The sequence below is a fragment of the Hemibagrus wyckioides genome, linkage group LG18, assembly GCF_019097595.1.
Source record: "Hemibagrus wyckioides isolate EC202008001 linkage group LG18, SWU_Hwy_1.0, whole genome shotgun sequence".
In the NCBI taxonomy this organism is placed as follows: domain Eukaryota; kingdom Metazoa; phylum Chordata; class Actinopteri; order Siluriformes; family Bagridae; genus Hemibagrus; species Hemibagrus wyckioides.
The window spans coordinates 15971421-15985287 of record NC_080727.1 but is presented as its reverse complement, the minus strand read 5'-3'; the positions used below and the strand labels follow the sequence as shown (position 1 = coordinate 15985287).

Below are 13867 nucleotides of genomic sequence, written 5' to 3'. Positions count from 1 at the left end.
TTTTGATAGATACTGACCACTGCAGCCCGGGAACACCCCACAAGAGCTGCAGTTTTGGAGATGCTCTGATCCAGTGGTCTAGCCATCACAATTTGGCCCTTCGTCAAACTCGCTCAAATCCTTACACTTGACCATTTTTTCTGCTTCTAACACATCAACTTTGAGGACAAAATGTTCACTTGCTGCCTAATATATCCCACCCACTAACAGGGGCCATGATGAGGAGATCATCAGTGTTATTCATTTCACCTCTCACTGCTCATAATGTTATGGCAAGTTTCTAAAAACCAACAGACCTATACTTTATTATACTAATGGGTCAAATATAATTTGCTGCACCCTAAACAGCATGTCTTTAACAGAGGGTTTTCACTGATGCTTTGGTTAAGTGCTGGTAGCTAAAAGTACTCAATAGTAAGTGTGCTAAAGTAAATAAGCACTGCTGACATAGAACTTTATTACCTTGAAAATGTAACTAAAATATTCGAAGTTGCAGCACTAACAAAAACACCCCTGCATATTATTTGCCTCTCTTTTCTTCATGTTAAAGTGCTGTGTGGAAAAGCTTTATGTTATGGCCATTGAAAAACACTAAATTTCCAGCTTGCACTCAAAGTACATAGTTCCAGTATGGATGCAGCATCATAACATATAAACTTGAAAATATATATATATTTAGGGTCAAGATTAGAAATCTGTAACCCTGCATATGTGCATTTTTTTTTCCATTAATGAGAAAAAGAAAATTAACATTTTACAATATAACAATAAATCCACGGGTAATAATTTTATTCTCTTTAGGAAAAAAATAACTTTCATCTGTTTTATCTGTACAATGTGACCCTTTTTAAAGGGCTCTTAGGAAAAAATTGTTTATGCTCAAAGTACAAAAAGAGTAATGCCACACATTTGAGCCAAAAAAAATGTAAAAAGGAATAACAAGCCTGTACAATGTTCTACATTTGTTTGTAGACAGCTTATAACAATTCTTGGAAAAAAAATAATTGTTGGTTTATGAGATAACCATAGAAAGGATCTCAGTTATATCCAAAAACCAATAACCTGACCCTAACCCATGATTCTTCATGTTTGACAATTAACCTGCAATTTAGATTGAAGTACAATGCTAATCAAACTAAAACCAATTATTTAAAACAGCAGACATCAATATTTGGAATATAAAAAAAAGAATCTGCATTACAATAAAATACATTAAGATTAATAAAAAGCAAATATTGTACACACATTTGTATACACACACACATATATAAATACAAAGCGATGGATGCAATCACCCACACAGTAATGATATCAAAATCAAGATAAAGGTCTCCTTTCAGGCACTTTTGAGATCTCTGATTGATCCAGTGTTTTGCATTCACAGATTGTTTTCAGTTTCGTTTTTTCTCTTACATCCATTCATGCCAGGTGATACAAGCCATATCCCAGCGGGGTTCCGTACACTCCGAGCGGCACCAGGGGCCTCTGGTAAGGAAATGAGTTGCTACAGAGTGGTTGTCCAACAGGCAGTGCCACAGCAAAGGATGGACATGGCGTAAGATGAGATTTAGTAGCCAGTTTAATTTTCTCGAGTTCTGCCTCATGCAGTCGCTTGGCCTTGGCACGACGGTTCTGGAACCAGATCTTCACCTGAGTCTCTGTAAGTGTGAGGGAGCTGGAGAACTCGGCACGCTCGGCAATAGACAGATACTGCTTTTGGTGGAATTTGCGCTCCAGTGCCAGCAGCTGAGCTGTGGTAAAAGGTGTGCGTGGTTTGCGGTTAGACTTGTGTTTGCGTAGGGTGCACTGCGCACTCACCTGCCCTGTAAAAAGGGGTCAAAAACAAATTGTTATTTTACTTTCTATTTGAACAAATTACTATTTTCAAAACAGTATGGAGTTGAATTTTTTTTCAGTGGATTTCAGCAATGTGATGAGCAGAAAATGCTCATTTTCAGTTGTCAGTGAAGTGGGCAGTGGGTGCGTATCAAACAATTGCACTATACTGGTGTTCAAAAAGGACAAACCAACTGGTATCATGCATCCTTCTTATTTCTGTTTGAACACCAGCTGGCAGCCTATGAAGAGCTGGCAAAACTGTTCTTTACATGCGCATACAAGTGTGTCACTTCCCTCTGTTTGTCCAAAATAAATAAATAAATAAATGAATTATGATCCTAATATAGTTTTTCCCTTACATGTTCGAAAACTGAAATCTCTCAAGTTGTGTAGACAGTTCTGTTACACCGACAACATTAAATGTCTTAATCCAGAGCATCTTTACCCCCCATCATGAAAGCATCAGCGAGAAAAAAAATCATCTTGGCTGTTAGCTGACATCCATACTCCTCCCACCTCTCAAAAACAATGCTTGTATATAGATTAGCAACTCCAAAGTGTGCATGCATGTGCTCGTGGTGTCCTATTGTGGACTGGCACATCCCATCCAGGGTATATTTCTGTTTCATGGCAAATGTTCCTGTGATAAAATTCAGATCCAGACCAGGACAAAGTGCATAACATACCAATCTCTCTCTCTCTCTCTCTCTCTCTCTCTCTCTTTAATAGCTTGCTCCAGTCCTAAATGTGAGTGTTAATTTCTGAGATCTAGATCTTATTGATAGTGTAGTGTATTGTAGGTGAGACTCAGTTTGGTTAAATATACCGACATAAGGAAACGATGAAACAATGTAAAGAAACTTTATGTAAGGCGAACAAACTCACGTGTATGTGAACAGGCAGAGTCAGTTATCCAGGCAGCTTCCATCTCCTCAGGGTCCGGAGATTCCGGCTTGACGAGTGAAGTTTGGACTTCATCCGGGCTTTGGTACGATGAGACCTGACTTTGACCGATCGAGTACTCGGAACTTTTCCGCCGCTCCGTGGATCTTTTGTCGCAGGCGATGAGCGACTCCACGCTGAAGGAAAGAGCCGGAGCCTGAACTTTGCGCTGCTCCATCACAGCCCTCAAACTCAGAGTGATGGTCACTAAACAGGTATCCTTTGACCCCTCCGACTACTGCGCCTCGCGGAACAAGCATGAAATTCTGGACCAATAGGAACTCCGTCTGGTCTGCAGCCAGAACTTAGCGCTCCGCGTGCTCGCTTGTGATTGGCTGTTCGAAGGGTTCGCAATTAGACCGCTGACGTTTAGGAAGCTGTAATGTTTTGATGAGAAGCTAGGCTAATGGAAGTTACCTCTGCTACAGATAGTGCTTCATGTGAATAAAACTTTACAGAAGTTGACAGATTTGTGTTATATTTCATACACTGACAATGAACAACAGATAAACAATACAATCCTAATATTGTTAGCACTGTTATTACAATGATCACAAATAAATACAGTATTATGGATAGGCATATGGATATCTATGTTATGGATAGGATATGATAGGTTATGGATATGATAAGTTGTATTTATGGAGTTTATGACGCTCGATAAACAGCTTGTAATATAAGCCACTGAGAGTTGTGCAGAGCTCTCTCTCTCTCTCTCTCTCTCTCTCAGAGAGCAACACTGTCATGGTGTACAGTTAGTGATGTTAAACAGGGCTACAGAAAGAAGACAGACGTACATGACACTGCACTACCATATGTCCGTGAAATGCCTTTCCTTTACTAGGTCTTCTGCAAAATTATATTGTCATCTGTTCCAGTTACTGCCATACCCCCTGGGTACAGCTGTGACTTTAGCTCAATAGTCCAAAAGCCTTAACCACTGAGCTACATTTCCCTAATAAAGCTCACTGACTACTTCCCACTGAGTATTACTAATCTTGTTAGGCATATATTACATTTACATTTCTGAAAATCATTAAATTGTGGTTCTACTAGAATACCCACTGAGCTACCACTTCTGTAATAATACCCACCTGTTGATTGATTTTCACTGAAAAGGTCAAGCAATATAAGAAGAAATGAAGAGAATACTCTTGCTTGTCGCATTTTCTCCAGGCTTTATGTTCTTGCACACAGTCTATATATTCTTTCATAGGGTTTTTTTTTTTTTTATAACCCATTCAGAATATATATTACAGGCGCATACAACAGCAGCAACAGGGATATACTAATCTGCCCTTCAGTAAAGCTTTTTGCAGTGCATTTATTATTTTTTGTAAATTATTTCTATATAATGTCTGGCTGCCGATATATATATTTTTGATAGACTCAAAATAAGAATTGTCTAAATTTGTGATTTTGGTTTCCATTTTCAGTTGATTAAAACAGTCATCATTCTAAAAGTACAATCTCTGAAACTTTAACACTATTTTATATGAACTATTCATGGATTGGTGTAATGCTTTGCAGCATATAAAGAAATAAAAGCTGTGCATTAGAATGGAACTGAATAAAATTACAAGATTAACTTTCAGCGGTGGAAGTGGTGTGTCTGAAGCGTGGCACGTTTCTCATTATGATGTTAGCTAATTGTGCTGTGACAGTCATGCAGCTCTCTGTAGCCCTAGATGTGTTTTCGAATCTTGCAGAATTCTCCATAACCAAATATGAACTTGAGAGAATGCACAGTCATTTCTGTAGCTGGGATTGAAGGAGTGTGGAAAGGCTATCTGACTGCAGCAGAGAATTTTCTCTGTGTGTGTGTGTTTGTGTATGTGTGTGTACATCTGCGTGCATCATATTAGCTGTATCTTTGCAGCTTTAGTATTGTACACAGATGTGGTGGATTTGGCATGTTGTAATATTTTCGCTGGTCATCACCATAATAACTTACCAGAAAGCCAAACTGCTTTTTTTCCCCACACGAGACCTTAAGCACTTGGGGGATCTCCTCATTTGAGATAAAGCGGGAGTTACGTTCTCAGAGAAGGGTGTGTGGATTTAAATGTCTATAACATCTCACATAATATAAGCAATCTTTACTTAGAAATAACCTGCAGTCTGCTAAACATATTGTTTGATATTTAGATGCCTTGTATTAAACAAAAAAGAAATGCTGTATCATTACACCCTTAATTAATACTGTTATTGCACACAGAGAAGTGCAGTTATTGGGTTTAAGAAATGTAATATATACCTAACAATATTACTTTAAATAATAATTAATAATACAGGTCAGTAGTTGGAATGGGGACATAAGCAATTTGCTTATTTCACATAAAGAAACTAGTGTTGTATTCAAAGGTGCTGAGACATGAAACATAGCACTATAATTCAGCAGTGGAGAAAGTAATTGGAATAAACTTTTTTTTCTATATTTTTAGGCCCACAACCAACTTCCAACAAAGTACATTTTTACTACTCAGGCAGAAAAACCTTTACCTCTCTGTAATTAAACATATGCTTCTGCCCTAACCAGTAAATGCTTCATTAGGCAGTACATTAATTAAGACAATAAAGAGAGACTAATCACTTTTGGCCCTGCACCAGGCTGGGGAATTGTTTTATAACCATGAAGGTTAGTGTGTTTGGATAATCAAAATTTCAAATAAACATTTCTCTTTTAATAAAAAAAACGTAAAAACTTTTTTTCATGAACGGGCACATTTGTTTTTACGAGTGTGCGTATGTGCATGTGTATGTGAGCCAAAGCTGCAGGGCGAGATTCTATGAGACTGCCGTTCCCAAGAGGCCTCGGCATTTATTAAGCAGGGTGATTTCACAGACAATCTGAGGTTTGCGAAGGCGCCAGTGAGCGGGGAGATGAAAGGAGCCTCTCCTCAGGGGAGAAACTGTGGCAGTTTGGCGGCTCGGCATGCACACACACATACGCAATGCACATACACACAGACCCATCACACCCTTTAGCCTCGAGCACCTTGTCAAACTCAATCTGGGTCATTCTGTAGGTTCACAGAGAAAGCCTGCTTAATTGTAGTGACAGATATCAGGTAGACACACATTTACAGCCGGGAAACATGGGAGATTGATTGAACAAGTATGACAAAGCTGATCGTAGACAACATAACAGGATAGACAGGGAAAAAATTCAGAATTGTCAGAAAAGATTTTCACAGAAACTAGTAGATGATATCCCCTTGAGGATGAGTCTGTAAGAAATTGACCGACACATCCTCCTTTCCTGCCTAAACTCTTTAACTTCGATAAAAGAAAGGAAATGTTTTTGGCCTCTGATAAGGAGGAAACTGCAAAATAAAGATGCTTATTTTTTTTTCTCAGTTTGTTTGGACACACCTTAAGTGCTGTAATTATGAGTTTTATGACCTTTGAAGTGCTGGAATGTTGGACTGTGCAAGAACTCTAGGGTTAGAGTACATACTCTGTTTACACAGACATTTATCACATTTCAATTAACTTATTTTTAGGTTATTACTTTTTAGCTATTAACTAAAATACTAATTGACTAACCATGCTCATCTCTCAACCAGATGATTGAATTAAGGCAAACATTTAAGCAGTACATCATTACACGACATTTATTTTGGTCTTTTTTTTTGTTGTTGCATTATTCTATTTCTAAAACCTGTTTTGAATGAACCATACTGACATATATACTAAAATAAATTTTTATTAACATAAAGACCCCAATGTACATACAACCCATAAACGCACACACGCTTCCTTTCATTTTGATTGGTTGGCTGTATGTAAGCAATGACAGACAAACACTTGTGGGTGTTTCCAAATATTTTAACTGATGCTTGTTTCAACACCACTGTGTATTTGCAGATTAATTACTCCAAATGACAGATGCCATAGTTGCACAATTTATAAATAACTTCATAATTTCAAGTGACATTTTAGTAAGTAATGTCGTCTCATTGATTTGGTGTTAATTAGTGCAATGAAAGGAATGAGAAGAATCCCATGTATGTGCATGCTTCAGTGAAGCAGCTGCATTGAAACGATCAAAACGTCACATTTAGCACCACCATGTGCCATGTAGAATATTCAGTTTAGTTTGTATAGAACAATGTGGAGCCTTGGTTAAGTGATCTATGACCCCCATCCTTCATGATAAGCATACGCTGTCCGTAGCTGCAGCACCTCCTTTTGTCCCTTTTGCACTACTTGTGTGCTGAATGAAAAGGTTTGGCAAGGATGACAACAACTGTCAGCACATGTTTTTATAAGGGCCACATTAGCCTTCCGAAGCTTTTTCTTATAAGCACGCATTAAGAAAATTACGAGTTGTTAAGGAGTATGGCGCCAGCTTCAATTAGCTCAAAAACGAAACACTACTACTTAAAGACAATGAATATTTTGTAATGTGCAGTGTGTAATGTAAAAAAACATTATAGGTCTCAACAAGTGACAATAGGAAAGGCATCCTGCTGTCTGTGTCAGTGCTGTAGTTAAAGCTATTTGTCTCTGACTGTGATGCTCCATGTTTTAGCTTTGCTTTAAAAGGCCTGCATGTTGTCAGATTTAGTTGGATTTCGTCGGTTTCTTTAATATAGTCCCTGATAATGCATTTTCACATCTTAGACGTAGAAACATGATGTTTATCAGTTTATACGGTTAGAAAATATTCTTGCTTGTGGTTGTGATTTGTCGTGATTCATATCAAATCATATAGTCTAGCACAACAACTCTGAAATTCCAGGACTAATCACTGCTCCAGCAAACTTTCAAAGCTAACCCTTATAGACTTTTTTTTTTTTTTTTTAGCAGGGACTTCTTCCTGGAGCTGAGACTTTTTTGAAGTTTTGAAGTGAATTGGTCTATAATCATGGATCACTGCCATGCTAGACCTCTTCCACTGATGAAGCTATTAAGCCTCATGAATGGAGTTTCCATGTAAAAGGCCCCTGTGTATACCAAAGAGCCCTTTAATTGACCTCTCATTTTTCACAGTCAAGAATCATAGCATGCAGGGAAGCCCCTATGACAAGACCTAACTGTCTGGAGACAGGATTTTAATTTAGATGGAGGAAACAGCCTGCTGTAATAGTTCCTTTACAGCAGGGAAGGCTATGTGTCTTTTACTGACCTACAGTAATCCATAGTTGTAAAATAAGGACAAATTAAATAAAATCAAGCAAGAGTTTTAAAGAATTTCTAATGTACAAATATTAGTTATACATGATTTTCTCTGTTGTCTCTACCTTTTAGTTAATTATTATTATTATTATTATTATTATTATTATTATTATTATAGCTTTTTATCTTATAATTATAAGTAATTAGAGTTAACAATTTTAGATTAGAATTATTATTACTGTGACATAACCACTTCTGTTGTCATACAAATGTGACTACCATAGCCCCCGAAAAACTCCAGCATAGAGCATGTGTGTGTCATCTGACACCGTGTCAGTGGGTGCCCCTTCATTACTGCAGTCCTTCCTGCCCTGAGCAGCCTGGAGCAGACGTTCATGTCTGACTCACTGTGTTTAATGAGTGAGAGACGCCAGCCTCAGTAGGGCTGGTGTGAGCGGGAGGGTGAGTCCTAGATCACTGCCTTCCCCCAAACAGAAAGTAATCTTCACCTACAAGTTAATGCTAATGTTCTAACACACCCTCTCAGAGAAAAAAAGCACAAAGTTGGATTTGCTGATGTTGTACTCTGTAATTGGTCCGAAAATGAAAAATCTGAAGAACTACCTTAAGCATTACATCACAGTCCTTAAAGCAGTCAGCACTCTCTTGTAACCTGGTTTGCTGTGATCCAGTGGAACTGTAAGTGATATTGAATGGAGGCGGAAAAACTACTTTTTGAATGTTAACAGTGTGCCATGTTGGTACCGTCAGGTTGCTTTCATTAAGACGTTGAGACACGTGTCCCCAGTTTTCATCTGCTGCCGGCCCTCAGCTACACAGTCCCTTTCAAGTTCCGCCGTCTCCTGATCTAAAGATAATTGTTCACTGTAATACTAGTCAGGAAATGAGCAGATTAACTCCAGATGCACCTCCAAAAGGAGAAGAAGTGAAAAGAAAGACAGAGAAATGTGCACATTGAGATCTCACCTGCAAAAATGAATGACAACTTTAAGAACTTGGTACATTGTTCTTAAAGGAGATCTGTAACTTTCTTTTAGGTGTATACCAGCATGAGGAAATATCTTTAGACAATGTCATCAGAGTCAGATATTCTGATATTTAATGTTCTCTTGCTCTGTTCAAGTTTTTAAAGGCAGGACTATCCTTTGTGGTCTTCTCTATGCAATGGAATAAAAATTATAGTCTGTGCTGTGTGTTTGTTTTAGACTTAGCAATAACCTGCCGGGGTGAATAGGCAGGGAGAAAGGGGGTCAGGAGGGGTAAGAGAGAGACATCAAGTCTAGACCTCTTATTTACAGCCCCTCCCTAATTACTTTGTTCAGCGCCATGTCTGTGCAGGTAATTACTCTGCACATACAGCCACATAGAGTGAGTGAGAGTGAGAGAGGAAATAGGAAATAGGGTGCTTTGGTGCCATGATGATAACACGAGAATGGAAATGACCATGAAATATAATGATGTCACTTGATGGCAAAATACAATAACAGCAAAATAATACACACTGTAAATATGCACTGTAATGCTAGTATTTAGGAAAAGTATTTGCTCTAATGAAGACTTTTGATAAATGTGTTGCATGGCAGCTCCAGTTTACTTTAAGGAAACCACGCATGTTTAATAACAGACATATGGATGATAGCACAGGGTAAAAACAGCCAGACTGGCTCAGAAAAGCTACTTTAGGTACCTTCTAGTTGAACTGCTTTTCCTTTTGATGTGGTTGGCTCATAAATGCTTGTACTATGTGTATACTATCTGAGTCAAGTGGGTCATGAACTCACCCATCCAAAACAGAAATGATTTCTTTAAGCTGGGCTTAAAAATTAATTCAAGATTCAAGATTCAAGAAGCTTTATTGTCATTTCAACCACATATAGCTGGCGCAGTACATAGTGAAATGAAACAACGTTTCTCCAGGACCTGGTGCTACATAAACATACAACAACAAGTTCAACACAAAAACAAACACCACAGAGCTAGGACAGAAGTTTGTCTTAGCCACGTAAAGTGCACAGTGTGCAGCTAGGTGCAAACAGAGCATAGACAAGACAGTGCAAAAAGACAATAAATACAATAAAGACAACACAAAAGAACACAGGACACTTAGCGCCGAAAAGAAATAAAAGAACGTGTGTAATGGAATGTAAGTGAAATAAAATTGTGTGTGTGTATGCGTCCACACAGTCAAGAGAGAGTGTGTGTATCTGTGTGTGAGAGAGACAGAGAGTTAATATACAGTTCAGTCCTGAGTGAGAGTGTGTGTGTGTGTGTGAGAGAGTGTAGAACAGTTCAGTCCTGAGTGAGAGTGTGTGTGTGTGTGAGAGAGTGTAGAACAGTTCAGTCCTGAGTGAGAGTGTGTGTGTGTGTGTGTGAGAGAGTGTAGAACAGTTCAGTCCTGAGTGAGAGTGTGTGTGTGTGTGAGAGAGTGTAGAACAGTTCAGTCCTGAGTGAGAGTGTGTGTGTGTGTGTGTGTGAGAGAGTGTAGAACAGTTCAGTCCTGAGTGAGAGTGTGTGTGTGTGTGTGAGAGAGTGTAGAACAGTTCAGTCCTGAGTGAGAGTGTGTGTGTGTCAGAGAGTGTAGAACAGTTCAGTCCTGAGTGAGAGTGTGTGTGTGTGTGTGTGTGAGAGAGTGTAGAACAGTTCAGTCCTGAGTGAGAGTGTGTGTGTGTGTGTGTGTGAGAGAGTGTAGAACAGTTCAGTCCTGAGTGAGAGTGTGTGTGTGTGTGTGTGTGAGAGAGTGTAGAACAGTTCAGTCCTGAGTGAGAGTGTGTGTGTGTGTGTGTGTGTGTGAGAGAGTGTAGAACAGTTCAGTCCTGAGTGAGAGTGTGTGTGTGTGTGTGTGTGAGAGAGTGTAGAACAGTTCAGTCCTGGTTGTTGAGGAGCCTGATGGCTTGAGGAAAGAAACTGTTACACAGTCTGGTTGTGAGGGCCCGAATGCTCCGGTACCTCTTTCCAGATGGCAGGAGGGTGAAGAGTGTGTGTGAGGGGTGTGTGGGGTCAGCCACAATGCTGATGGCTTTGCGGATGCAGCGTGCGGTGTAAATGTCTGTGATAGAGGGGAGAGAGACTCCGATGATCTTCTCAGCTGTCCTCACTATCCGCTGAAGGGTCTTGCGATCCGAGACGGTGCAGTTCCCAAACCAGGCAGTGATGCAGCTGCTCAGGATGCTCTCGAAGGTCCCTCTGTAGAACACAGTCAGGTCGGGGGAAGGGAGATGGGCTTTCCTCAGCCTCCTCAGGAAGTAGAGGCGCTGCTGGGCTTTCTTGGTGATGGAGCTGGTGTTGAGTGACCAGGTGAGGTTCTCCGCCAGATGGACACCAAGGAATTTGATGCTCTTGACGATCTCCACAGAGGAGCCGTTGATGGACAGCGGAGAATGGTCACACTGTGCTCTCCTGAAGTCAACAACCATCTCTTTGGTCTTGTCAACGTTCACGGAGAGGTTGTTGGCTCTGCACCAGGCTGTTAGATGTTGCACCTCCTCTCTGTATGCTGACTCCATAATACTCCATTTAGGTTAATATACTGATTTTTTTTTCTCATCTGAAAACGTCTTTATTTATTAAATATGAAAAACCCTACCCCCTGACCCATCCAGCCACTCACCCCTCATATGTCCTTCCCCTGCTCTCATCCAACCACCACCCCCAACCACCCACCCATGTTTGCCTCAGGTGAAATGTGTAATAGTTATACAGGGTGTGGCAGAGGAAACGCAGGTTTATTAGCCAGTAGCCATGGCAACCGGGGACTCGTGAGAATCGGGTGTTTGACGTTGAAAATTATTTAGAAAGTGGTGAATCCGAAATTGCTGTTCAGGTTCAGATTCCCGCCTTTTCTGTACGGGAAGGCGAGGTGTTTTCCTCTTCATCACAGACCCTGTTGTTCTGAACGCTTCAGCCTCACACCTGTCTAAGGAAAAGGCACTAAACAGGAGTTACTGATTCACCAGCTCTGAAATAATTCTCAACAACAAACATTCGATGCTCAAGAGTACACGTTTGCTATGGTTACTAGCTATTAAAACTGCAACATCTACACTGTTAACAAGGGGCGGTGCTTACCTTCCCTCCTTGTTGTTGCATATTGGCTTGATGGAAAAACACATGTCCTCTGTTGCAACCTGTAGTTGAATGCACTTCTTTAAAATGTCTACCTATGTCCAGCCACAATCATCCATAGATATAATTTAGTGTCCCTACTACCACAGGTATCAGTAAAAGATGTACTGAAAAGCTATATTTTGAGGACACACACACACATTTAACTTTTTTTAGAAGGTAAAAGATGCTTATTTAAAAATCTTTTAATGATAATTAATCTGTGACTTTATCACGCAGTCCCTTGGTACATAATCTAGCCATTTGCCCAGTTTTTTATGCTCCAGAAATAAGTGGTAGTTATCACATCACGGAACAAATGTAAATATTATGTGGATTAAGAGTAGCAATTACTCCTTCCATTAAGAGTAGGTGTTTCCAGTTTGTCTACATGCTCTGACACATTCGTGTATAATGATAGACCTCGAGGTTGTCAGATATTGTTTATGGCATCATTGTTGGTCATACTCACCTGACCCTGCTGTTAAGGGTGGGGAAATGTTTTATGGAGATTATCGAATAAAGAAATGCAAATGGGAAAAAACGCGACACAGTCATATCTCAAAACAAAGTAGGAAATAAATAAATCGGTAATTTTATATTTTTTGAAATGAAATGTTAGCTGGACATGACCCTAAATGAACCTGAAAAGTGTTTTCTAATTTCATTCAGTACTGCAATTATAGTTATACAATGTCATAGATAGAGTTGCACATCATGGGAAATCTCTTTTTTGTGCATGTGTGGTGTTTTATTCTGCCCCTTGAAACTCCATTATTGCATGTGTGCTTTTAACTTCATCTCATATTTCTAACTCCTGGGGATTTTTGGAGTCTGTAAACTACCCAAACAACATTCGGCATCCTCTGAACATTAACTGAACTTCCACCAAGTGCTGTCAATCATCTTTACAGGTGTAACAGCTTGAATCGGTTGACATCAAAAACAGTGAAATCCACACTTCAGATTTTTACCTCTTTACTCATACAGTAGATCTTTAGTGAAGCAACAAAAGTAGGTGTATTTTGTTGCTAAGTATTTATAATGACAACTGTTGCTGAAACAGGCAAGAAAATAGAGTATATACATTTGCAGTTACAAATAAAAACTGAAGAAAAAACGGATGTTGTCTCAAAGTAGCTTTACAAAAATAGTGCAGAAACATAGAATAAAAAATGTAAAATTAAATGAATATTTATACCTAGTCATTAAGCCTGAGGCAACAGTGGTAAGGAAAATGAGGAAGGAACTTTGAGAGGAAACTGGCTCAGAAGGGAACCCATCCTCATTTGGGTGACACAGGACAGTAAATAATGTTCTTTCTACTACAGTTTATAGTCACAGGAAGTTGTGCAACCAAGAGAGCCTGAGCAACTAATAGGTCAGCGTAATTTCTGAGCTTATTAGAGACTTACACCAACCAGGCTTAACATTATGACCACCTGCCTAATAGTATGTTGGTCCCTGTTTTGCTGACAAAACAGCCCTGACCCATCATGCACTCTGTATTCTGACACCTTTCTATCAGAACCAGCATTAAATTCTTCAGGAATTTGAGCACATGGGCCAGCCTTCGCTCCCCATGTGCATCAATGAGCCTTGGCCGCCCATGACCCTTTCGCCGGTTCACCACTGTTCCTTCCTTGGATCACTTTTGTTTGATATTGACCACTGCAGACTGGGAACACCCCACAAGAGCTGCAGTTTTGGAGATGCTCTGATCCAGTCGTCTAGCCATCACTATTTGTCAAACTCGCTCAAATCCTTACGCTTGCCCATTTTTCCTGCTTCTAACACATCAACTTTGAGGACAAAATGTGTCACTTGCTGCCTGATATAT

General features: G+C 39.6%; 1 protein-coding gene across 1 annotated transcript; it reads right to left on the bottom strand.

Annotated features, from left to right (window-relative positions):
• Positions 1–774: 774 nt before the first annotated feature.
• On the bottom strand, positions 775–3075 carry LOC131368823 (homeobox protein MSX-2-like). The gene is made up of 2 exons (XM_058414982.1): positions 2725–3075; positions 775–1823 (listed from the first exon to the last, which is right to left on the bottom strand). The coding sequence occupies exons 1-2, from the start codon at positions 2957–2959 to the stop codon at positions 1420–1422; spliced, it is 639 nt and encodes a 212-aa protein (XP_058270965.1). The 5' UTR covers positions 2960–3075; the 3' UTR covers positions 775–1419.
• Positions 3076–13867: the final 10792 nt, after the last annotated feature.